Source organism: Peromyscus maniculatus, chromosome X (assembly GCF_049852395.1).
Source record: "Peromyscus maniculatus bairdii isolate BWxNUB_F1_BW_parent chromosome X, HU_Pman_BW_mat_3.1, whole genome shotgun sequence".
NCBI lineage: Eukaryota > Metazoa > Chordata > Mammalia > Rodentia > Cricetidae > Peromyscus > Peromyscus maniculatus.
In genome coordinates, this window is record NC_134875.1 from 118250352 (window position 1) to 118277843 (window position 27492).

General features: G+C 42.1%; 1 protein-coding gene across 6 annotated transcripts in view; it reads left to right on the forward strand.

The window, feature by feature from the left end:
* Gpm6b (glycoprotein M6B) overlaps positions 1 to 27492 on the forward strand; it is a 155729-nt gene that overhangs the window by 98985 nt on the left and 29252 nt on the right. Inside the window, exons 1-2 of one of the 6 annotated variants that reach the window (XM_006973193.4) lie at positions 9452 to 9962; positions 18231 to 18350. The exons of 2 other annotated variants lie outside the window; for them this stretch is intronic. In XM_006973193.4, coding sequence (XP_006973255.1) covers positions 9902 to 9962; positions 18231 to 18350 — 181 coding nt within the window. In that variant the 5' untranslated portion in view covers positions 9452 to 9901. Of the gene's footprint in view, positions 1 to 9402; positions 9963 to 18230; positions 18351 to 27492 lie in introns of those variants that run through there. 3 more of the 6 variants (XM_006973192.4, XM_006973190.4, XM_006973191.4) reach the window with 3 other exon arrangements.

Below are 27492 nucleotides of genomic sequence, written 5' to 3' on the forward strand. Positions count from 1 at the left end.
GTACTCTGTTAACTGAGCTACATTTCCTACCCAAGAGAGCTGTGTTAAGAAAATTATCTGAACTGTTGAAGTTAAATAGTTCATGATGTTGAACACCTTTTTTGCAAGGACCCTTGTTTTAGCTTTGTGTCTTTCCATCCTAACTGCCAGGTTCCTGAATTCCCAGCATTAGCATCTGAGAGCCAAGACTCTGCTCAAACTCTGGCCTTAGCCCAAGTCCCTTTGGTTCCCTCTGCTCTTGGTGTCTCTGTCCAAGGAAGATGGCAAGACCTGCTCTTACTATTGTCCTACAAGCACACACACACACACACACACACACACACACACACACACACACACACACACAAACTACCAAACATGGGTCAGGTTCCCTCTCCAATGCTGGTGCAGAGGACACCTGCAGACCTTGTCCCTGAGTGCAGGACTGTATCACACATCTTGCAGGTGGGCAGCTGTGGGGTCCTATAGGGACATTGTTGAGCCCAATCACTCTAGTAGCTAGAAACCTCATCTGGCCAAATGTCCGTGGTGCATTTGTAAAGGTTAGCCAAATACAGTTATTTGATGTTTTCTGTCTCCCAGATGAGTATGAAATGAGAATTGTTGTGAGTGGGCCTAAATGGGTCTGCCACTCCAAGAGGAATGTGGTGGTGGGGTCCGTGTGCCTGTCTGAGAAAGCACCTTTCCCTAGAGACCCAATAGAAACTCATTCATCTTTACATTGACTTGATTTGGGGGAAATGTGTGTTTGAAAGGAGTCACATCATCTTTATTCTTACCCTGCCAGGCATATCCTGTAATATTTCAACTTGTGTGATATTTTTTTCCATCCAAATGTCTTGTGATTTAACTTCAAATTGTCTCTCTTTGACAAAGCTGGCCAAAGATACAGAGACATATACATCTGATTTAGGTGGCCTTTTTTTTTTTTTCAAATGTGATTTTTTTTTTTATTTTTATTTACTTTTTTTTTTTTTTTTGATTTTTCGAGACAGGGTTTCTCTGTGTAGCTTTGCGCCTTTCCTGGGACTCACTTGGTAGCCCAGGCTGGCCTCGAACTCACAGAGATCCGTCTGCCTCTGCCTCCCAAGTGCTAGGATTAAAGGCGTGCGCCACCACCGCCCGGCTTAGGTGGCCTTTTTTAGGGGAACCCCACTGAATGTTGGGTTGCTCCGAGTGATCATTTGCAACCCAAGTGGAAAGCGGGTAAAAGTGTATAGCTGTCTTCTAGTGGAGAGAGCTGGCATTTTTCAATGAGAGAGAGAGATAGAAGGGTTAAAGTGACTGCCGGAATTGCAGGGTGGGGGGGTCACCCAGGAAGCTACCTAAAGGAGAAGGACTTGGGCCTGTGCCCTCATGGAACTGAAAAGGCTAGCTGGAGTGGAGTTTTGACAGATGATTTGAGACAATTGCTTAGTAGAACACCCCAGGTTCCCCCAGCTATGAAGTTGAGCAGCTCACTCATGGTAGAACACCGTACCCTCTGAGATTTCTGGTGCTATAAGAAGGAGTCACAACAGAGTCATAACTGGAATTCTAAGAGCTGCAGTCAAGACCTAACAAAGGTCTGCCCCTTGTTTAGACCGATCTGGTACATGTGGTAGATGTGTTTGTTAATCAAGAGATTTCAGGAAGAGCTTGGTGGTGTACCGGTCTTAATGAGAAAATCCCAAATCCCTGTGGACTGTGATAATGAACCAAGAAGCACCTCCTCATTAGATCAGCTGTCTGTCTCCTGATGTGTGCCTTGTGAACAGCAGAATTTTTCCTTTATCAAAGTCATTAGAAAGCGGGGCTGGGGAGATGGCTCAGCAGTTCACAACATTTAACTACTCTTGTAGAGGACCTGGGTTCAGTTCCCTGAACTCACATGGTGGCTCCCAACCATTTGTAACTCCAATTCCAAGGAACTGGATGCCTTCTTCTGACCTCTGTAGGCATGCACGTGGTGCACAGACATACCCATAAGCAAAACCCTCACCGGCATGGCTTTTTTTAAATACATAAAAAATGTAAAAGAAATAAACACAGGGACTATGAATGTATCTTAGTCAGTAGAGTATTTGTCTACTATACACAAAGCCCCATATTCTCTGGAAACTGGGTGTGGTAGTGCACACCTACAATCCCAATACTCAGGAGGTGGAGGCAGTATCAGGAGTTATCCTGATTGGTTGTATAGCAAGTTTAAGGCAAGCTTTGGTTATAAGAAACCCTGTCTCAAAAATAGTAACAAAAAACAATCATCTGGCTCTCATTTTTTCTTCATTTTTTATTAGGTGTGACTGTCTTGCGGGGATCCATTCCCCAGTATAATGATATAGTAAGGGAAAACTCTCTCTCTCTGTCTCACTGTCTCACTGTCTCTCTGTCTCTGTCTGTCTGTCTATCTGTCTCTCTCTCTCTCTCTCCCTCCCTCCCTCCCTCCTTCCCTCCTTGGGCCTCTAATATTGAAATTTTAAGGTCTATTAATATCCACAAGCAATCCAGACTCAGGCCAAGACATCATCTTTTCACTATGTCATCTATTGGGACTGGTTATCCCTTCTAAGACTGATAAGGATGCTATCTGGTAATGAATGTACCCTTCTCCACACAGGACAGGCTGCACCAACAACCAGCCAGTCACCACCACCTCTTTTGAGTGTTCTGAGTCTTGGAACTGGATAGACATCCGTTTTCTTCTATTTCCTCTGTCCTTCCTTGCATGTTAGAAGGAGAGCTGTCCCCACTTGCCCTCTGTAGCTGGTGCCCACTCTCCTGTCCTTTGGATTCATTGTCGCTTATCCACCTACGCTTACATCTTAATCCAACCCCAGCTGCTTTTGCAGGAGCCAACATTTGATGGACTTGCTCTTGGCCACGAGTTTCTCCTTTATCTGCTACCTCTTTCCCCCTGCCTTCTCTGAGTACATTTCTTTAGAGCATAGCCCACACTTTCCTTCTCTTCCTCACTTCCCAGTCCTCCGGTGATCCTTCTAAAAACTGGTTTCCATTCTAGTCTCTGTGATGCCACTGGCACGGAAATTGGAATTTTCCGTTTCAGTGGTCTTTGCCACATCCTCCCCGTCTGACTGCTTTGACTGTGTCACGTCCCCCGCTTCTCAAAATTCTCTCCTCTGTGACAGGCCCCTGTCCTGGATCCTCTCCAGGATCCTCGGCCTCCTTTGAGAGTACTTCCCCCGAGGCCCCCTGAATTTCGATGGTACTTGCACGGTGTTCTCCTCTGCGCCTTCTGCTTTGGTATCACACCCACTCCCATGATAATTTGTTCTTCCCTGCTGCTAGCACCCAGTTCTTCATTTCCAAATTCGGCCTAGACTGAGCAGTTTTACGGGCATCACTCACATGGCTTCCAAACGTGATTGTCTTCCTCGGTCTCTCTCACCTGGTGGGAGTTGAGTCATACATTGTCCCCCAGGTGCCAGCATAGCGAAGTCTTAACTCCCAGTACCTGTGAAGGTACTATTATTGGGAAATAGTCTTTGTAAATATAATGAAGTGGGGGTGCGGCCATAGTTGATTGGGGTAGGCTTGAGTCCAATGTGATTGGTCCCCTTATGAGACACACAGAGAGAAAACCATATGGTGACATGGGTGGAGGTTGGAGCATAATATCAAGCTAATGAAAGAACAGTGAGGACCACTGATGACTGCTGGAAGCTGGCAGAGGTGAGAAAGAATCTGTCTCATGGTCCCTTCAGAGAAAACACAGCCCTTTCCTCACTTTGGCTTTTGCACTTTTAGCTTCCAGAACTGTGAGAGAATCATTTCTGTTGTTTAAAGCTATCAAGTTTATGCCCCTTTGTCACAGTGGCTCTAGGAAATCAGTATATCCCCTGATCTCCTTATGTTCCCTGTGGCCTCAACACTGACTCCCCCATCTCTTGTCTTGATGCTCAGTTGGTCCTTTCCGTCCTAGCTAGGTATAGAGCCTCTATCTTTCCCCTGTTAGTCATAGTTGCTCTGACTCTGGTCTCCTATCAAATTCCCCTCTCTGTACTCTTCCAAAAGTAGCTGATTGTGTCCCAACTACCTACATGCTTGCTGCATGTTCAAATGCCCTGGGGGATATTTTAAAGGTCTAATGACACCACACCACACAAGCTGACTAACCAGTCACAATCTCTGGGGGTAGGGTGTGTTGTTAAACCCTCCCAGGTGACTCCAGCGTCCAGCCAGGCTTTAGAGCCATTGGTTAATAAGAGAACATTATAGTACCATAGAAAACTCAATAGAAGGCAATGGTTCTCAGCTGAGAGTTGACTTTACTCCCTCAGAAACATACACTTAGTGAGTGGAGGCCAGGAACACTCTCAAACACCCACTGTGTCCAGGACATCAACTCAGTAGAGAGGCCCCATGCTAATGTGCCTTCTGCTGACATTGAGCAACCTTGATATGAGAAAGAGGAAGGAAGCCACAATACTGACATTGGCTCTGAGACAGATGTGGCCCATCCTTCTTAGGAAAATTCACATGCCACCCCATGCCACAGTGCCTCCTGTGCTGAGCCCGTTCCTCAGTTGGGAATGTGGAAACTGCCCAGGTTGCACCTGTCACCATCATGCCCAGCCCTACTCTGTGTATGCCAACCTTAGTCTTACTCTCTGAACATTTGGTTCTGTGAAGTCTTTTGTCGTTGTTGTTGGGACAGAGGAGCTGGGCACACCTCAAGCTGACTGTTGCCAAACTCAACAATTGCTGTTTTGGCAGCTCCTGAATCTTCTAATGAGGTGACTGCCTGACACTAAGCAAGCAGCTGATGAGGCTGGAAAGTAAGGGGAAAAGCTCCTCTTCTTCCCATAGTTGTGGACATTAGCTGAGGATCTAACCTAGAACAACCTCTGCCATTAAAGAGAACTACTGTGGATGATGGCTCACCCTTACAAAGATCCATCATTTATTTTTTGTAGTATTAATAATGGAAGTCAGGGCCTCTTGTATACTAGGCAAGAACTCTACCTCTGAACTACATCTTCAACTCAAACTTCACAATTTTAAAGTAATTTTATTTTATTTTATGTATACGGTGTTTTGCCTGCATGCATGTCCATGTACCACATGCATTCCTAGTACCCTCAGAGGTCAGAAGAGGATGTCAGATCCCCTGGAACTGGAGTTACAGATGGTTCTGAGCTGCCATGTGGGTGTTGGGAATCAAACTCAGGTCCTCTGGAAGAACAGCCAGTATTCTTAACTACTGAGTCATCTCTCAGTTCCTAGCTCACAATTTCTAACAAGTGTTCATAAATATCATCTGATTTGATCTATGCTTTCAGCTCACTATAAGGTGTAATTTCCTATAAAGTATAGCAGATATACAGAAGATATGGAGGAAAGACATCAGGAGGGAAAATAATAATAAGTAATGAATCCAAAGGCACATTCAAAAACTCACATTACATGAAAAAATTAGAAATTCAATTATTTTTATTTATAATTTAATTATTTTGTGTGCAAAGGTCACATGTGCTACAGCACACACATGAAGGTCAGAGTACAACTTTCTCTCTTTTCACCATGTGAGTCCCAAGGATCCAACTCAGATTGTCAGGGTTGGCAGTGAGTGCTCTTTTCCACTGAACTAGGGCACCAGCCCTCTTTTGATTTATGTGTGTGTGTGTGTGTGTGTGTGTGTGTGTGTGTGTGTGTGTGTGTGTGATCGCACTTCAAGCCTCTTGAAATCCTTCTGGCTAAAAAGAAAAATATAATAAAAATTGAATTATCATGCAATACAAAGGCTTTACCAAATTGGTAAGTTTTGATACAATCTAGTTATGGCTGAAAACCAATTCTTTTTTTTTTAAAGATTTATTTATTTATTATGTATACAGAAGAGGGCACCAGATCTCATTACAGATGGTTATGAGCCACCATGTGGTTGCTGGGAATTGAACTCATGACCTCTGGGAGAGCAGTCGGTGCTCTTAACCTCTGAGCCATCTCTCCAGCCCCTGAAAACCAATTCTTAACAATCATATTCTTAATTTCTAGCACTATTTTGGTTTTCTAGTTTGTGTTTCTTATATTTATGCAGCATTTCCTTTGTGGGACAGTGAGGAAGGATTATGGCAGAGCATATTTCCTGTAATTTAAATGTTCTATGAGCCAAAAAGGCTTGTAGAGGAATTAGACTTAGAATGAACTGAAAAAAAAAAATCTCTTCCTAGTGTTTGTTGACTCCAGCCATTTTGAGCCTTAATCCTTAATATAAAAAAATAAAAGATAAAACCCTAAAATATAATTCTAGAAAATTAGGGAAAGGAGGCAGTCGGCAAAATCGTTCTATGGCCATGAGGTTAGGCTAGGCAGATCACTGTGCAACTTGATGAATTTTCCGATGAACAACCATGGTCACATATAGAAAGGTGACTCAGCTCCTGGGGTGCACTAGATGCTTAAGGAATTCTCCTCTGCTCTTGTGATATCACTGGCAGGAAGGAGTGCTATGGTTAAGCAAGTTCTCTGTGGCCCATTAGGCCATGGACCACCCAGAGAATCCATCATGGCTTGCTCATGGCCGTACTTGTAGACATTAGCACTTGGGAGACTCTTCCAAGGACGTGCATGTTTACTGAACTCACTGTGATGCTCCAGCAGATGTACAGGGGGACGAGATAAGCTCTGTGAAACTGCACTTCTTTTTAGACAGTACCAGCAATTTCATAAGGTTTAATCTAATGCATCCATTTTCTGTCAACATCTCTTATTCCTGCATCAGCTTTCAGAAGTATCTCTGGTGTCTTACATCACAGGGCTCAAAGAAATATTTTCAGCTCAGGGAGCCATTTTGTATCCTGTTCATTCTATATATTCAGCTTTTCTGGCCAAAAAAAAAAAAATATGGACACACACCTCAAAAGTATTTTAAACATGAATTCTGTTTTGTTCTTCTTGACAGTATCTCTGTGGCTTCTTTCTCTATTCCTTCTTTCTATTTCTGAATCAGATAGCTTATCATAAACATCTGTGAGATTTTTGAAGCTGCTTATGACCTGGTACAATGGCAGTTCCCAGAAGTGTTGTCATAAATCATGGTCCTAACAAAAGTAAAGCTGTTAATGAGGTAAAAATAATAAATTGCTTATTTACCTGTAGAAATGCAGAAATGAACATTTTGCCCAATGGTTTTGATTTGTCACTACATTATAGAACAACAGCTGTCCTTAAATTTGGGACTTTCATATTTTGCCTTTTCACTTGTATGAATATTAAAATAATGTTCCTAATGAGATCCAGGGGTGAGTGCCTCACCCAAGCCAGACCCTGCCTCTTACATAAATATCAGTCTGAAGGAAGAGCCAAAGAAATCAGGCTCCTCTGATAGTTCTAGAATTAAATGACTTTTTTAGACACTTTATTTAAAAAAAAAAAAAAAAACACTGCCGGGCGGTGGTGGCGCACGCCTTTAATCCCAGCACTCGGGAGGCAGAGCCAGGCGGATCTCTGTAAGTTCGAGGCCAGCCTGGGCTACCAAGTGAGTTGAGTTCCAGGAAAGGCGCAAAGCTACACAGAGAAACCCTCTCTTGAAAAACCAAAAAAAAAAAAAAAAAAAAAAAAACACTGACATAGTTAATCACAATTATACTTTTAATTTTCAATTGCATTCATCTATTTCACTGTGCATACTACACACACGTGTGTGTGTCATGATATGTGTGTAAAGGTTAGAGGATAACTGGATGTTGGTTCTCTCCTCCTATCATGTGAGTCCTAAGGACCAAGTTCAGGTAATGCTTAGCAGCAGGAGCAATCTTACCAACCCACAAGGAAAACTTTTATATTTTGTCTGTCTGTCTGAGTAGACCTAAGTTGTTCTTACACAACATATTTCAAATGATCCCATTAGGGCACACTCTAAGTTTTCCCATGGAGGTAGTTACACCTCCCCCTCCTCCCCAAAGGCTGAAGTTTTAGGTGGTGTCTTCCCAATCCCTTTACCAGGAGACAATAATATTGGTTGAAGTCATATTTAAGGGGAATAGCTGCCTGTGGGCGTGATCTTCAGGGATAATGGGTAAAGTGGAAAGTGAGATGGAAAACTAGAAGAAAATGTTGAAGCAGGCCAAACTGGTTTTCAAAGTCTTTTCTTGTTTAACACGGCAGAAATGTTGAATATAAAAGGGCATGAGAGATTATCTAAAACCAAAGCATTAAAAGGTCAGGCTGCCACAGGATTTTGATTTGGGATCTTCCCACATTGTTTTGAGGTATTGTACATAAACTCCATAAAATTTTGCAGACTGTTTTTTTTAGGAGAGGCAGTTTCCACCTTTTCTTTAAAAAAAAATGTGTGTGTGTGCGTATGTATGTGTGTTTGTGTGTGTGTGTGTGTGTGTGTGTGTGTGTGTGTGTGTGTGTGTGTGTATGCATGCATCTGGAGGTCAGGGGACAACTTGCAGCAATCAGTTCCCTCCTTCTACCGTGGGGTCCCAGGGATGGGCCTCTAGTGGTCAGGCTTTGCAGCAGACAGTTTTACCTGTTGCGCCACATCACTGGCCCTCTAACTTGCCTTCAATGTTTACTCCCCAGGTGGTGTCAAGCAGACTATGGTAGGTCCTGGATTCCTTTATCCTGTGGCTATCAATAGTTATCTTTGTATGTGACTTTAGTCTCTAGAATTTTTACAGTAGGGATAATGAAGGTGAGTGGGTTAAATGCAATTATAAAATGTCTCTGAAACTGGTGATGCTTGAAAACTTGTCATCAAAATAAAGATTCCAATGCTTACTGTGGGTTAAGAACATTCTGCTTGTGCAGAAGGGCTTGTGAAATCAGCCATCAGAATCACTGGAATCCCTGTTGGTTCAATAGCCTTAAAGCCAGATGTTTAGAGTGCTCTTTAAAAGTACCCTCTTGAGATTTTGACTGAGGAGTTCTAATGAATAAAATTTCATGCAGATGTATTTAAAAAAGAAAAAAAAACTTGATTTTTGTATTTGAAACCACCAAAATATCAACTAGATATACCTTCATTATACTGATTGTTGAATAAGCATGGGCCCCTTTTTAGAAATTGAGTTTAAGCTAAAATTTCTGATATATTAATACAAAGAAGTAGATTCTAATACTGAATTGCTATGTTGCCGTTGTTAAATCTATTTGGAATTTCTTCCCTCTTGCAGATTTTTATTCTCTTGTCTTTAGTATTTCTTTTAAATTAGCCTGTCTAGAGATTGGTGAAACAGAAGTATTTTTTAAAAAATAGAGCAAGGACACATCTTTGGAAGATTCTTTGCCAGGGCTTGGGGATAAATAGAATAAGGAAAACTGATGCCCCAGAAAGGGGAGGCATAGGAAAACAGGCATTCTCCCGAGAGATAACATATAGTGTGGCCTGACCAAGTCACGTGGTGGGAGGGGGCTCTTTTCTTTCTCCTCCACATCCTTTCCTCTGATGTCACAAGTCTATTATTTCCTGGGAGAATTAATTAGTATTCATTGGGTTGCAGTTGGCAAGAAGAAAGAAGGGAGGAGAGAGAGAGAGAGAGAGAGAGAGAGAGAGAGAGAGAGAGAGAGAGAGAGAGAGAGAGAGAGAGAGATCTTAAGAGGGAGACAGCAAGGAGAAGAGCTGGGTGGGGGAACAGGACCTTCCCGGGGTGCACTGGGAGTGGGGGGCAAAGAGTGGCTGTTTTATAACTAGGATCCTCGGTGACGTATGGTCGCCTGCTCCTTGGCAGCTGTCTTTATGGACCAGTAGGCAGAGCGAAATTGACGCTGACAAGACTTTTGCATCTTGGATGGCACTGTAATCTACTGTAGTGAAGAACAGAGCCTCTCAATCAGGCGGGCGGAAAGAAGAGAGACGGAGGGGAGAGGGGAGTCCAAAAGAAAAGAAAGAGGAGGGGGGAAAGTGTGTGTTGGGGGGAAGCAGGGAAAAGCATTTTTGGTGGATGGTATGAAGCCAGCCATGGAAACTGCAGCCGAGGAAAATACTGAACAAAGCCAAGAGAGAAAAGGTACCCAGCGCTCTGACAATAGCCTGTTTTAAAGCTTTTCACTGACGGTGCTTAAAAGGGGTTATCCAGGTTTTGTCTCTTGTAAAACGGCTCTAAAACAATCCCCGAAGGTGTGGTCTTGTTTAGGGTGGGTTTTGTCTTTATCCTGGGGACTAATGTTAATAGTGTAGCCTCTCTTCTATTTCTGTTGCAAGTATTTCAATGTAACATGGTATTTCATAGAAGGATGTCTGTAGTTTGTCACCTTGGGCTGCTGGAGTGGGAAAACTGTCTCTTTAAAAAAAAAAAAAAACTAAAATAATTAATCATAACTTAAGTCCTGTGTTCTGCATGCTATGTTCAGGGATTAGGGGACATGTTATTCTGTGCTAATGCTAAGGAGGAACTGGGGAGATGTGCATGCTAAATATGCTTTGATTCCAATAATACCGGAGTAATTTAGACATGTTGTAAGTTTCTTATTCTAACATGATTGTTCTTTCCATGTATCAGACTATGTCATGTAATAGCCATTTATAGTGGGAGCTTGACATCAGCTTTGTCCCCTAGCACTGATAGGAGGGAAGAGGTCTTTTGCTAATCATGACTTTAAGATTTGGAGAAGGAAAACTGTCTAAGGGCTCCATCCTTAAAAAGAAGTCTCCGACAATATCACAATTTTGATATTCAGACTTTGGAGAAATTGGTGTTATTGCACCAAGAAAATGGCAGGAAAGAGACGCTATGCCGAGGTCAAGTTTGATGCCCCATAGAAACAGCTCAGCCACTGTTAGGTTAACGGTGTCTGGCTACACTGTAATTGATCTCTTCACTTCAAGACTAAAACTGTCATAAAATGCACAAAAACATGTTTTATAATTGCACTGGCTCAGGTTTTAAAAAAAATAATCCATCATGCTAAGGTTCTTTCTCATGGCTTTTACACCCAATTGTAGTCACTAAATGATAGTAATTCTTCAGCCACATTCTCTTTATGAATATATGGGTTGAGCCATATGAAATTGCTGCTGTCGACCATTTTAAACATGAAAAGCACATCTATATGCAGGTCAACTTCACAGCACGTTGGAGTAAAGGCTGCTTATTTTCATATAGATTTTTTTCTGCCTATATTAATTTTCCATCCTAAACAGACCAATTTCATTTTTAAAATATATTTTAGAAGCATGATAAAATCCACAAATTTTCCATTTAACCACTTCTTAACTCACAATCTGGGGGCAACAAGTACATAGCAATTTAATTTTGAAGTTGGTACTTTAGTTCAATCCTTGTATCAGGCCTACCCCTCCCCTAACAAAAGACACTCTGTCTTTTCTTGCATATTATTTTTCTCTCATTTTTTTTCTAATCTATGTGAATGGTCAAATAGCAATAAGAGAAACTCGAGTGTATTTATCAAGTTTCATTTCCATCACAATTAGCTACTAAGTCATTGCATGTGTGATAATGTAGTTGTGTCCTGAAGGAAACTTAGGTTTAGAGCATTTTTCTCGTAAAGTGGATGATTTTCCTTTATACACATTTTTTATTAATGTTGTGTTGCTTGTGGCAGATAAAACCATGGTGACCTCTGCAAGACCGTCTAGGTCTGCAGAAACGGATCTGAAAAACAAAAGACATCAAATCTTTACTACACAACTGTGTGGCTTATTCCCATTTAGTCTCATAGACTTTCATTATTTTACATCATCTACATATTTAATGGCAGGTCTACAGGTTGCCACTGCATCCCCAATATATGAAAACTAGCTAGCTATCATTATAGAGGCAAAATTAGAAGCAAAATACCATTTCAGAGGAACTTTAAAGATGACTAGGATTCATAAACACTAGTTGTTAAATGATTTTAAAAAGACAAGCTACTAAGCTAAGGTCACATGTGTGATACATGTTTGGATAAAAATCTGGTCCAGGAAGTTTATTCTTAATCTGCAGCAACAAGGATTGTGATCACTGTGTGGACCCCCACCCCAAGCATTCTGGAAGATGGCTTATCTACGCATCTTGATTTGGATGACCAAGTTCATATGCTAGCTGCCCAAAGTCCAAACTCCCATAAGTATCTTTGTCATTCCCTTTGCTGGCCCATTGTTATAAAACAGTAGCCATTAATGGTGCGGTATGCTTGTTATTTCTTTATTCCTTCAGATGTAATGTTAAGTGTCTAAAACCTATGCCTATTTCATTGACATTAACATTTACAAACTTAACAATGTAACTTATAAAATGAACTGTGTCATTTTTGGAACTTAGAGAATCTTTTTCTTCTTCTTGCTGCAAAACTCCTTAGTTCCTAAATGTTATCCTCTACATTTTTGTTACTTCACAGAGGTTTGTATGCATATATGTGATTTTCCTCTGTTCCTCTTTCCCACTGGTTTTCAGTTGTTGGTTGCAGGGGCAATGTCTGTCTGTTAATTAGGGGTATTGTTGCCCAGTGGCTAGCACCCAACAGCTTGTGAATGAATAGTTTGGATAATTATTACAGTGTCTATGAAGAATGTAAATTAAAGTAAGGTTTAAAAATTGACCTCAGCCTTTTCTGGTAGCTGTCCATTCCCAGAGGGAGTTTACATAGGGGAACACATCTGAGCTATTGCAGTTCACTAACTGCCACCAAGAGGTCTGTTTCTTTAGAAACTCAATCAGAATCGCTTTGTTCTTATTTCAGACAAAAATGATCCAAGTCTTAACAAAAGGGAAAGCGTTTGTGTTCTTGCAGTGCTCTCCTCGTGTTATCCCGAATGCTGCTGAGCAACCCAAATCCACACAAAGTGTTCAGGGATAGACAGGGCTTTGCTTTTGGGTTTTTGTTTGTTTGTTTTGTTTTGTTTTTTAAGAAAAGAAAGCAGGTTTTCTCAGACGAGTATAGCAAATGCAAAATTATTACAAGTGACAGTTTTTTTTTAATGCGAGTATAGAATTAAAGTGGCGGAATTGAGTAAACAGATTCAGCAAAGATGGAATGAGCAGAGAAAATGAATAAGGCAATTAAAGGAAGTGGATGATGGCTCTGCTAATAAAACGATGGAAAGCTAGCTCTCCATTTGTTTCTGTGGAGTATCACTTAAGCGTCACTTCATTTGTGAAAACAGATGTGTCTGGGATCGCTGGAAGCACGTCATCATGGGGTAGAAAAACAATTGAATCTCTAACAACTCTGAAGCTCTGTTATGGGGGAACAGTATCTGCGCTGAAAATTATTTTTATTACATGTAGGAAATTGGAATCTCCCAGAATAATTATAAGCAGGCTAGTTTAGTTCCTGTAAATCATTGCTGAAATCAATTCCAGAATCCAAGTATCAAATTAAGTTTCTAGCCACGTAGGAAGAGAGAAATGTGGTAAATTGGAAATAATGTTTGAAAGTAAATTGGAGGACAGGGTCAGAATACAAGATGAATTTGAATCAGCGACTTGTTTACAACAGTAACGGATTCATTGTAATCTTTCTGCTATTTTTTTTAAATCTAGCAAAACATGTGCATGTTGGTTCTCCATTTTTTTTTTTTTTTTTTGTTTAGGGGAAAAAAGCAATTCTCTGGAACATTTAACGTGTTAACATTATTCTGAAGGATCCGTGACATTCTTACTGACATTTACTAACTTGTTTATGTGAATGTGATACTGGGAAAGTTTTAGATGCTGTTATTCTCTGTAAGAGTTTGCCAAGGTGAGCTTCTGAAGTGACGGGGCCTGGGGAATAGGCTGTAGCGGAAAATGGCTGGCCAGATGGTGGGGAACATATGTGGTAGGTATGACATGGCATCCTTTAATGGTTTGGGGAGAGGAAGGGTTGTAGGGTTTTTTGTTTGTTTTGTTTTTAAGAACATGTAAATGTGGAGAAAGATCTGAGCAAGTTGGTCTAGCTGTTCCATTTCTGTTATCAGTTCCATGAACACACTTTCACGACTTGGCCATGTTATTTCTTCCTTGAAATTGGTCATAAACCTCCACTGTGGCAGTAAGTTATAAGATCGTGTTTTTCTGTTACTTGGAAATACAGGTCAGTTTAGGGTAAGAGATCTTAGCGACACCATTTCCTAGTCTTGCTTCATCCACGGACATGCAGAACAACCAATGTCTGCGTGATGTCCACTCCCCTTCACCAGGACTGGTGATGAACTGGAGTATTCCAAAGGCACCCCTTTCTTCTTTTTCCTTTAGACCAAAAACACATGCACATGAGCTAATTGGCCAGGAGAAGGGGTGGCTATGGGACGGAGGAAGAATGGGGCACACACTGGCTTCTGAGACAAGGAGGCTCCACTCCCAGTTTTACAAGTGTGCTTTGTTGCTCACCATTTGTCAGTCATTTATTCATTTCATAATATGCTCCTTTGAAATGTCATCCTGCCTCCTGTGCCCTCAGCTCCTGTTGGAGAAGTGAAAGGCTGCTCACCCATTTAGGCAGCATGAGAAGTCGCATCATATGGGTTTTAACCATATTGTGCTGTTTGGTTGCAAATAACCAACAGCAGTGACAGAGACTTTTGATCCTCAGCCAGCTCCATGATACTTCTCCTTAGAGAGTGAAGAAGAGAAAATAAAAGAATGCCTTGTTTTGCAGGCTGATTTTATTAATTATATTAACCACTTTGTATACCAAGCCCTACCTACCACTTGATGCCAGGGCACAGTGCACCTTTCCTACAAATGGCTAGGTAGCACATATTTTACCCTTTCAGACCACAGATCTTTGCTTTGCCTGCTCATTTCGGCCATCCTAGCATGAAGAAGCAGTCACAGATGTATGTGCACAAGGGGATATAACAATGCTCCAGTCGGATTTTATTTACCAAAAGAGATGGTCTGCAGGCCTGTCCAGTATTCTGGCAGGACCTTGGCTTTCCCTTCACATTCTGACTAATGGCTACAATGAGACAATGACAAACACAGCTTTGAAAAGACCTTGTTTAGTGAATGTGGTCTTCCTCACCAGCCATTTTTGTCACGTGGTTGTTCCCAGTGATAATTTGTAAAAGCATTCCAGCCTGGCAGTCACTTGTCCCTACATCGTATTATCAACGTTAATGGGGGACATGGAAAGGAGCCAAGGCATTGTTTTGCCTTTATTTCCTTAATTTCCCATTATTTATGTCATGCCCCACCTTGGTGATGACCACTCACAATTGTATGTGTCCCCGTGAGCCACCATAGCCACATTTCTTCTATCATCTCAGAGGGAGCTCATGTTGTAGTCTGTTTGTAGAAGGAACAGGCCATTTCCTCATTCTTGCCCATGCCTAGAATCAGCAAGGTGTTTGACTTCTTCTAGGTATCTGGATCCTGTCCTTAGGATTAAAGTGTGTAGTCTTATGTCATAAATGATGCAGATAGCTCTGTGTTTAATGTCTCTGTTTAAGTTTGGCTCAAAAGTACTATATAGAAGTGAGTTTCTTTTTTTCTCATATCCAAAGATTTGCTGTTGTGAAAAAGGCTTCTCCAGAAGTATTAGTCCAAAAGATTGGAAAACGGCCATGCAGTTGTCTGATCTCATCTCTGGATCTGCTGCAGTCATCGTATTTTCACATTCTGTGAAGCATCTCGAGAAGGCATAGCTGTCATATTTTTCTCAGAGAAATTGTCACAGTTTGAGAGCTAGAGAGAATGCATAGTGGTTATGAGCACTTGATGCTCTTGCAGAAGACCAGGGTTTGGTTCCCAGTACCCATATGGTGGTGGCCTCTTCTAAACTCTGTGGGCTCCAACTTGCATGTGATACACAAACATACTTTCAAGCCTGCGCATACACACGTGCACACACACAGAGAAAGCAATTTTAAAATAAAATCACAGTTGGATAATCATGCATTTCCATCCATGTGAGGTTATGCATAGACAGTCCCTCTGAATTGCAGCCATAGATATTATATACACATGTTCATGTGACAGTGTTCCAGTCAGACTTTATTGACTAAGAGGGTCCATAGGGCCCTAGGGTGGTCTTTTGCTTTCAATGAAATACTCACCCAGCAATCATTTATTGGGAACCTATTGTGTGCTGAACATATAAAGATAAAATTTAGAACAAGATGAGGGTTGTGGGGGTAGATCGATGATATAACACATGCCTAGTATGCATGATGTTCTGGGTTCAATCTCTAGCACCCTCCCCCACACTCACAAAAAGAAAAGAAAAGAAAAACTCCTATCAAAGGAGATTAAACTACTTAAAATCTTTTTACTTGAGAGGTCAATATGAAGAAGGGCTCACAATCAACTTCACCAAAAGGAAATCATCTTATACTATGAGGTGACTTGACCCTATGGTTCTTTTCTGTCTGAGAATGTAGTATAAGCTTTGTCTAAGAGAATGGCTTTTGAAAATTGGATGAAGTTTGGGTTTGGGTTTGGGTTGGGTTTGGGTGGTACCAAGCACCAAATCCAGGGCACCGCACATGCTAAGCAAGTAGTCAACTGTTGAGCTATACCCTCAGCCCTAAACACCAGAGGGCAAATATCTAACTCCAGGGAAAGCAGAGTTAATTTTATGAACCCTGAATTAACAAGGGACAGGGACTATTTCTTTAGGAACCGCAGAAATACTGCTCACTTTCAAATGGACCTTAGAACAGCTTTCACTGGCCTTAACAACTTGAGAAATAGGAAAAGGTAGAACTTCACTTGGCCCCAAGGGGGTGGGGGTGGGGGCAGGGGGCCGGGGATTGGGGAGGTTGATACTAGGGTTTTGAAAGTACAACCTCTGGAGGCTGATTTTCCAACTGCATAGCTGGGCTCCACCTCCAGGTTGTGTCCCTGGGCAAGTGATGGGTCTCTTCTTGAATTCCATTTTTCACTTGTCGAGATTGAATGATAATTTCCTATGGTGGTTATAGCTAGTGAACCAGCAGGCATCACGTGTGTGACACTGTGGCTAGCACACCATAAGCACTCCATAAATTATAGCTGTCATCATTATTGACAATGCAAATAGGAGCAGCAAAAATAGCTTCATGGTATGCTTCTGTTCTTCCTTGAGAACCTTTATTTACCTAACTCTTTTTGATGTAGGAAATTTAACCCAGAGTCTTACATATGCTAGCTACTCAAGTGCTCTATCACTGAACTACACCCCAGCCCTTCTTTTTCCTTTTAAATAGGATGTTTTTTATCTGACCTTAAATTCAAAAGGCTCTTCTTGAAAGCATCACTAACCAAAGTATGTCTCGGTCTCAACTCTCTCGAGGGTTTTCAGAGACTGGTGAGTGGAACTGGAATGTTTCTAAGGCTTGGTAAGCTTTGTGGTGTATCTGGTGAGGATGGGCATTAACTAGCCTCACTGTGTGCTTATTTATTTATTTATCTGGGCTTCAATGATTTGAGGTGCCACATGGAACATTAGAACCTCGTCTTTTCATGGACTCATTACCTACCAAAGGCATTTTTTAAATATTTAATATTTAAGTTTTTGTTGTACCTCACCACTTCACATATTTTATGGAATTTATAGGCATGAATGGCCCATAGTGACATTTTTAGCTTCTTAAGAACTTCAGAATTAGAATTCAATTAACAGTGACTGGAAGTCTATATTGCATGCCAGACAAATTGAGAAATACTGTTGTTGTTTCTCCAATCCCCTAATAAGTGGGAAATCTATTACCAGATAGAGACCTGAGGCCCTGGGAAACCATTTGTTACCATATGAACAAGCAATTCCTTCTCTATGATGCACTGAAAGATTACTGAAATAGAATTCAATTCAGAATCTTCTGGACTCTGTGATGTCCTGAGCTGAAGATGAAGTGATAGAGACTACCTTGGGTATCAGTGGGAGGATGGGAGTTTCCTCCAGAATTCAACAGGCCACAGAAGAATTTCTAGAGTTCTAGAATAAGAACTGGGCAGCATGATGGAGAGTGAGCCCCTGTGCATTTTTGCTTGTGCAGCTGGCAATAATCACAGTGTTGTGTTGGTCCGATCAGGAGAGAAACAGAAAGCAAGACATTAGGAGAAACCACATTTTTACCACCAATAGTATCATCCTCAAATGAACATTTTAGGGGAGGGGATAATACAGAAAATAGAAACAAAGAAAATGTTGGTAATTTGTGGAAAGTTAAATTCAAAATTGGAGGACAAAAGTCCAACTGATTCTGAAACTTATGTTGAATTGATAAATTGGTACTGAAGGGTTGCATTTTGATAGCATATTTTAACTCCCCATTTTCCTTTACCATATAGTAAGAGAATAAATAGAAATGCTGATAATAGAATCTTTGCTGGAGATAGACACTGACTCTTTGCCACTGAAATTGGCAGTGAACAGCAAAGCTGAAATGGAAATTGGCAGGTACCACTGGATGTACCCAGGCTCAAAGAACCATCAGTACCGTCCCGTGCCAACCCTGGGGGACAGGGCTGGCCCCTTGAGCAGTCCAGGTAAATACAGCCTTGGGGTGAATTCCACAAACAACTCGACTGTTATCTTGATTGTGATTTATAATGGCTCTTTCAGTTTGGTGATATTTTATGTCTTGCTTGGTGCATTCATTTGTTGACATGGGTGTGGGTGGAAATGGCCCTTTAATAATTTTTTAATCATTTTCATTTTTCTTTCCCCCTTTCCATTCCACCCATTTTTCTCCACCTTCCCTCTCTTCCCTCAATCCACTTCTTTGTATCAAAGGGAACAGTATACAGTGAGCTATGTTCTTGGGTTAACCACAGACTTTCAGATGTCTGAATCAGTAAGTGGGGAAGAAGTCTGTACATACCCACCACAGGGACCAGAACTGGGTCAGAGATCTCAAGGAGCCTCATCTCTGAAAGTTCTGAACATGTCTATATGTCTCTCCAATAGTACTGCTTTGTACTACCCTCCTTTAGTATCAACCCATACTTACAAGAAAGGAAAACTCAAAGCTTGTGAAATTAAGATCAGATAGCTATGTATTAGACTCCCCACATGGTAGGTCCTTTGAGTCCACACTCACCTCTGTGGCCCATTGCGGGGCTAGGTCTGAGCAAAATGTGTGTGGGTCAATTTGGAGACTTGAGATGGAGAGGTTGCTGAGCAGTATGAACCTCCCCATTCCCCATCCCCAAAACCGGACTGTGTCTTAATGTTCAGCTCAATTAGCGCAGTGTAGGATGGTAGCTCAAGCCATGTACAAGGTGATACAAGGGACCAGTGGCGGGTCAGATGAACTCAATAGTAAGCATCACAGTATCGCTATCATTTTGTCTCCACCTGCGATGTCACTTCTCCCAACTGAGTTGTGGGCTTATTTCAGGGATCAACCGGAAATGGCAGTAGTAGGGGCTGGGGCGGTGTCTCAATGTGAAAAGTCCTTGTTGTGCAAGCATGAAGACTAGAGTTCAGATCCTCAGCACCCATGTAAAAGCAGATGGCCAGTGTGCATCTGCAATCCCAGCAGGAGAGCTGTAGAGACAGGGAGATCACTGGAGCTCAAAGCCAATTAGTGAGCTCTAGGTTTGGAAAATACCCAGCATCACCCTTTAGTCTCCAAACACACACACACACACACACACACACACACACACACACACACACACACACACACACACCTAAAAAGAACAAAGAATGGCAGTGTGGTGAATGACACTAGAAACATCTTGGGGAATAGTATAAAATATCCTGTTTAATGGAAGACCTGTTCTCTTTCCTTTAAGACCTAAAATGGAACCATGAGGATAATTATCATGAAATCCGATTTTGGATTTTGTTCTGTGTCTTGGGTCATGCACTCCGTCATTCCACATAGGACTGATAGGGTGGCTGCTGCTGCTGCTGCTGCTGCTGCTTCCTCTTCATCTACCTCCTCCTCTTCTTTCTCTCCTCCTTTCTTCTTCTCCTTCTTCGAGACAAAGGCTCATATATCCCAGGTTGTCCTTGAACATCTGAAGGATGACCTTGTACTGGTTGGGATTACAGGTATATGCCACCATACTCAGTTTGTGTGGTACTGGGGATCAAACCTAGGGCCTCCTCATGCTAGGCAAGTCTTCTACCAACAGAGCTGCGGCCCCAACCCATAGGTGCTTGCTTGTTCTTTGTGTGCTTATAAAGTGAACAAGAATCAACCAAGCATCCTTTAGCACTGATCCTTCAAAGAACATGGTGTTGAGGGCTGGGATCTTGTTTTAAAAGTTGCTGTTGCCATTCACTGTAATACAACCATACAATGTATTCCTGTTGAGCAATGAAAAGGAATGAAGTACCATTACATACTGTGACATAATAATACACATTAACGGCATGAAGCTATATAAATGAAGCCAGACATAGGAGCCCAAGCACCATAAAACTCCATTTGTATTGAGTTTCCAGAACTGGTAACTCCGTAGAGACACTTCTTAGAGCGTGGTTGCCAGGGGCTCAGGAAGTATGGAGCGGAGATTAACTACAGATGAGCACCGAGCATCTCTCTGGGGGTGATGAAAATATTCTAAAATTAGATTGTGGGGATGATTATACAACTCTAGATTAATTCAAAACCATTGAATTGTAGCATTTAAAATAGATGAGAGCCTGGCACAGTAGGACACACATCCATAATCCCAGAACTTGAGAGGCAGAATCAGTATGATTACCACGAATTAAATGATAACTTGGGCAACATTGTTCCAGTAATACATAGTAAGACCCCACCTTTTAAAAAAAATAAGTTTTCTAGTATATAAGTTATATTTGAAAGTCATGTTTTGTTTATTTGTTTGTTTGTTTGACCATATATAGCCTATCTCATTAGATACATGTAACTCAAGGGCAAAGAGAAAGGGAGTATTGCTACCCAGCAGGAATCAGAAACTGCTGCTTTTGAGACAGGACGGTGTTTATTTTAAGAATAAGTGTTGGGGATGGCAAGATGGCTCAGTGGGTAAATGCACTTGCTACCAAGCCTGATAACCTGAGTTCAATACCTGGGACCCACATGGTAGAAGGAGAGAACTCCTGCAATTTGTCCTTTGACCATAGTGTGTGTGTGTGTGTGTGTGTGTGTGTGTGTGTGTGTGTGTAACACAAAAAAAAATAAATAAATGTAAAAAGGTTTAATGATACCAAGGCAGTTGGAAATCTAGAAAGAGCTTTGACTCATTCCTGGACACCAGACACTAAGCTGTGTGGTAAAGAATAAACACTGTCATCTTCCTGGAGGGAAACATACCTCTGTCTGTGGCTCTGGAGAGTTCTCCAGGCATTAAGCAGTTTAACAGAAGAGCACGATGTGTGTACTTTTCACCTGACACCCTGACCTCAGAATGTGGGGCAATCGAAGCTGTGGCTGCAGCTGAGAAACAAACAAACGGTAGGGCTTCGAAGACTTTCCTGAAATGGGTTGTTTTGGGGAGCCCTGAGGAACATGGGCCTTTGAAGGTGGTATGCCTGTTCAGGAGGTGCCATCCATCCCACTAGCAAGGTCTGACTGGCCCCGCAGTCACTGGCCTTTCTTGAGAGCCCAGCCCACGAAGCTCTGTTGGCCATTAACTCAAGGTTCAGCACCAGGGAAGTTGAGTCCAACACGAGTTTGCCCTTCTTCCCTCCATGCCCCAATTTCAAAATTACTTTTGGGGGCGTTTTGAAATTGTAGCTATAATAAGAGGTCCAGGCTGCCCATAGTATCACGTTGCGGGTGATATTACAAGGAAGAATTCTGGCAGCTATCCGGTTCTTGCCCAGGGGAAAGAAAAATCCTTGCACTTGATTTGAAGGTTTAATTTTAAAAAATGATCCTCCGAGATCCCAAAATGGTTTATATGTTTTCACTTTTGCATACATTCACCTCAATCCTTGGCTTCTCAGGTTCCAGGTGTATGTCTGAAGTCCCATTTGTATCTAAAGTGACATTATACTGGACAGTGTAAAATAAGATGGATGAGGTCACAGCGGGAGGAGACCTGGCCCAGCCATGTCATTGTCTCCCCAGGAGATGTCTCCCCGGGTTTTGTTGGCTCCAAAATCAACACAGTTTTGCCATCCTGTACTTAGATTCTAAACCAGATGGTATGAGAGGAAAAAATAGAGAATTCCATATGGCTCCTGTGTCTTTTCTCCACCCCCTTTCCCTACATAGTTCTCAGTTTCTCTCCAAGGAGGTGCTGATACTAGCTGACCACGAAGTCCTTGCCAAAGAAAAATGCCTCTGTCACCCATGCAGTCACTAGCAGAGACCACCTTACCCCAAATCTTGTTCCTCACCAGAAAGATCAAAGTCGGTCCAGTAGCTTTTGCCTTGACCCCTCCTCCATAGCTTTCTTTTCCTTGATAGTTACTCTTACCATTACCCGCCCCCAGTGCTGCCCCCAGAGAGGGTCTCATGCAGCCCATGCTGGACCTGAACTCTCTATGTAGATGAGAGTGACCTTGAACCCCTGATCCTCCTGCTTCCACCTCCCGAGTGCTGTTGCAGTTTGATTTGATTTGATTTGTAGTTTAGTTCTTTTGAGACAGGGTCTCACTCTGTAACCTTAGCTGTCCAGGAGCTCTCTATGCAGACCAGTCTGGCCTCAGACTCATAGAGATGCATCTTCTTCTGCTTCCCAAGAGCCTGGGATTAAAGGCGTGTGTCACCAGACCTGGCTCTGTAACAATTTCCAATCTTTTTTCCTTCTCTGCTTATGAAGACACACGAGTAAGAATGATGGAGGAGAAAGTTACGGATGGGAGCTTGGGAAAACACCCAGGTGTCTCCTATCTTCCTCAGTACAGTCAATTATGTATCAGGGATGATTATTTAACATAGGCTGTGAACTAACAGACTAAGAATGACTGTTTGTCAGTAAATCTGATGCTCAGACTTCAACCTGAGAAGTAAAGACATCCACTTACTTCACCAACCTCCAATTCTTCTTTTGTCCAAATGCTGGGCGGTGGTGGCTCCCACCTTTAATTCCAGCAGTTGGGAGGCAGAGGAAGGTAGATTTCTGTGAGTTCAAGGCCAGCCTGGTCTACAGAGCGAGATCCAGGACAGCCAGAGCTACACAAAGAAACCCTGTCTCAAAAAAAAAATGCAAACTACTCTGATGCTTGGATTGAGATGTCCATAGGAAAGTCCAGAAGTCCAAACAAGGAGCATGCCCTCTCATTGTGTAACAGGATGGCGAATGTAGGGAGAGGCAGGCTGGAGGAAGGGTTGATGCCCAAGCTTGACAACTTGCATTACCAAGAGTGGATCCCTAAGTAGCTGTGGAGGGGTGCTGAGAGAGAGTGCCTGAAAGCACCTTGGGGTCACTGCTGTGATTCAGTTCACACTCTGGAGGCAGTTCATCCTCCCCCTTCACTGCTGACCTTTGGAACTTCTCCCTCGGGATTTGCTTTTAGCCTGACATGGAGGAGGATTACTACTGTCCCTTAGGGCTACTCTTTTAGAACTTAAGGATGTATGCCCACTGTGTTTGAGGGCTGAACCTTCAGACACTTGAAATGTATCTCAAGAGAGAAATCCCTTTCTTACTATTTTGACATGTGCCAGAAACACAGTGCCTGTCTGTGATGGGGTTTCCTCTATCATTGGAAGGGTGGTAATGTAATGTAGGTTCTGATGGCACTTGTCACTCTGTTCCCTGGAGTCTAGGTGCAGTAGCTTTCTGAGTATGTACAGCGGAAACTGGGGAAGCTGTCTGCCTATGATATGCTTCTAGCCACTCAGGTTTTCTGGTTCAGTGGAGGTGAAGACAGTGTGAGCATATCGTAGCTCTGATTTGCACTCCAAAGTTCTCTGCTTTCCAGGATTCTTTTGCTTTTTATTTTTATAAAATGTGGTCTATTGTACAGTAACTATTCCATGGCTTACTTAAAAAAACAATAATCAGCCATCTTATATATCCAGAAAACTCTTCTTGATTGTTTACAAACATTCCAATTTGGGGCTGCTATTCTGCCAGTACATGAATAGCAGCACTTCTTTGTGTCACAGTGGCCCAATGAGTCCCCACTGCACTAGCTTACCGGGCCTCTTACTCTTGTAGATGCTCCTTAGCTCAGAGTAGGCAAGCAAAGAAAGTGAAAAAGGAGGAGAGAATCCATCAGCCCTGGATGCCGATCTGGAGCTGTTTGTCAGGCACAACAGATAGTTTTAGGAACAAAGCTTAGAATATTCCAGAATGAGTAATTCTCTCTTTTGCAAGTGGTAATGTCTTATTGCTGCTGCCACTGCTTCTTCACATTATTTTCAGTGGCAACTATTTAATTTTGCTTTGGCGTCTTTTGACCCTCTTGGCGATAAGTGGAGATACCTTAACATAGCTGAGAAGACAACATTGGCAGCTTGAGTCGTCCCACCTCTTCAGATTGTGTCCTTTCAGTCATCCTAGTTCACTTCCAAATAAGCCACACACATAACCAGTTTCTGTGTCTGTGACCAGCTAATACTAAATGGAATGCTCCTGGTCTCTCAAAGCCATTTAGACAGGTTTAGCCTTTCTCTGAAATTATGCTTGGATTTTGTCTAGACACTTTCATGGACAATGCTTTTGCCCTAAGGAGAATAATGCCAGTGATGAAATGTCTGCCTGGTAGGAAACACATGGGATTGAAACTCTCTCACCTTACCTTCCTGTGCTTCCTGCACTGGTTCCTGGGGGTAATTAGTGGAAATTTCTGTGAGGGTTGTGATACCACCCATTGTGTTCTTATAAAATTTTATGTAAACCAGCCATGCCCATTCCCATAAAATAAAGAAATAAAGACCCTGATTTGAGGTGGAAGTAACATGCATACATTGATGCAACAAAATACCCAATCAAAACAGCTAAAGGAAGGGTTTGTTTGAGGTCATACTTTGAAAGTGTAGACCAGCAATTCTCAATGTGTGGGTTGAGAACCCTTTGGGGGTTGAACGATCCTTTCACAGGGGTCGACGAGGACCATTGGAAAACACAGATATTTACATTATGATTCTTAACAGTAGCAAAATTACAGTTATAAAGTAGCAACAAAAAAGTTTTATCACTAGGAGTCACCATAGCATGAGGAGCTGTATTAAAGGGTCACAGCCTTAGGAAGATTGAGAGCAAAGAAGTCATGGCAGCATGAGCATGAAACAGCTGATCACATTGCATCCACAGTCGAGGATCAGAGAGAGATTAAAGCAGGTATTGCACACACCCTCTTTTCTATTCAATCCAGGGCCCCAGCCCATGGGATGCTGCTGCCTTTCCACCTCAGTTAACCCAATCTAGAAACTCCCTCTAAGCCATGCCCAGAGGCTTGTCTTCTAGGTGATTTCAGATTCTGTCAAGTTGACAGTCAGGATTGACTATCACCCTGAATCTGTTTCAAGGGTTAAGTCTTGGCTTCCTTGTGTACTAAGTATGACAATGATATTTTGTCATGCCCAAAGATCACCAAGCCCTTCCTTGTTCCTCCCTCCCATAATCAACCTCTGCTTTGCCTTCTCTCTGGATTCCTGGGCTTTTTCTAGAATGGCCTTACAAAGATGGCTTCATGTAAGTTCTCTTGCCCTTTCTCATTTATCTGTTCCTACAAATTGGCATATGACGTTGATTGCTTAATAGCTCTGTGGCTTTGTCTGATTTTCATCCTTCCTGCTTCCCTTGAAGACGCCCTGTCCCCTTTGAATAAAACTCAGAAAGACTGATTCTGCCTCCACCCACAGCTGAAGACTTTAGCTTGCACCCACTCAGGCCCAGCCTACACACCATTGCCAGATGAATCTCACAAGCACATCTCCGATCATGTCACTTGCCTGCACACAAACCTGCCCCCTCTCCTGCTTGCAAATGAAGCACAGAGGCTCAGGCTGGCTTGACTGCCTCCTCCAGTTGGAGGAGGGCCCACCTGCCTTTCTTTCCAACTTCTCCTAACACTACCCTGGTGTCCTTGAGAAACTCAGCTAAACCTTGGCTCCCACACCACGTTGATACAGCATTCCTTCCCCAAGGCCTATCATGGGAACATGCGTGCTCTCCAAGGCCTAGCTACACTCTGTCTTTCCGTAGTCCCTTTTGTCATTGTCAGTAACCAAGGACAGCTATCCCTACCTCACTCCCCGTGCCCTATGTTGCCTCTCTTCTAATTCCAATTAAAAGTTACATACTTGTATGTTGCTCCCTCACCACTGGCTACAAGGATCGGTGTCCTGAAGGGAACACCTGAGAGCCCTGCCACAATGTCTCCGAAATAGCAGCAAATCAACAGACTCAATGAATGGATCCAGGAAAGCAAAGATGGCCAAGGATGTTGACTGTCACCAGACCTCGGCCTCACTTCCCACAGATCTCCCTGCTCTGAAAAATCAGTGTTGTCTGGACTTAGGGCTAGCTTTCCCCCCTCACCCCCTGCTTCCCCACTTTACCAGGCAAAGTGTTAATTAAGCCTGATCTGTAGGAAAGCCAAAGCCAGTTCCCACAGAAAACAAAAGAAGGGGCTAACAAGTGTTTGTTTCTTGAATTTGTTTATTCCCTGCCATGTACGTGTCTAACTTTTAAATGGTCACCTAGTTTCCATTGCTCACATATTATTACAAATGTTGAAGGTTAATCTATTTTAAGATTTTTATGGTGTGCCACAAAAATTAAAGTTCCTCGTTAAACAGACTTTAGGGCAAACTTTTAGAAGTGTCTACTGAGAAATGATTACTTTTATGACATTAGAAATAGACTTAGTATTTGTATTATTACATGGTTGAACATGCATATCTAGGTCTATAAGAGAGTCGAAAGGACTGGACGGTAAGTTACTGGACTTCACAATACTTTATAGTGCTCTGAATTGGTGATTCTCAGACTTTGGGGTATTAAGCCCCTTTATACTCATAAAATTAGATATTGGTTATATGTATAAGTATTTTTATATAAGAAATTATAATCAATATTAAACTCTTGGTTTGGGCAGAATGAAACCCAAGAGGCTGCCTTGCACCTGCTAGGCAGATGCTCTGCCACTGAGCTACATCCTCTGTTCAACTTACATATTAAAACAATAATGAACTCATCCTATGTTATCCTAAATAGTATCTTTGAAAGATAAATGTTTTCCAAATCAAAAGACTTCAGTGAGAAGAGTGAAGATTTGTTGCTATTTAATCCTTAAAATACAGGACTTAATTCGAGAGGCAGCTGGATGCTGCCTCTGCCTCTACATTCCTTCAGTGCTATCTTGGCATGTCTTACTTTAGTTGAGATATATGAAGAAAACTTCATTTCTTACAAGTATGAGGTTGGAGGAGAATTTCAATGGCCTTTTATTTATTTTTTTATTTATTTTTTTTTATAATTTATTTAACTTTATTTTATGTGCATTGCTATGAAGGTGTCAGATCCCCTGGAACTGGAGTTACAGACAGTTGTGAGCTGCCATGTGGGTGCTGGGAATTGAACCGGGTCCTCTGCAAGAGCAGCCAGTGCTCTTAACTGCTGAGCCATCTCTCCAGCCCCTTCAATGGCCTTTTAAAATAATTACAGAATTTGAAATTCTTTTCTGCTCATGACAAGATTCATCAAGTTTCAATTTCTTTGTAAAATAATATTTTATTATACTTTTTTGGGGGTGGTCAGAGGACAACTTGCAGGAGTCATTTCTCTCTTTCCACCATGTGGG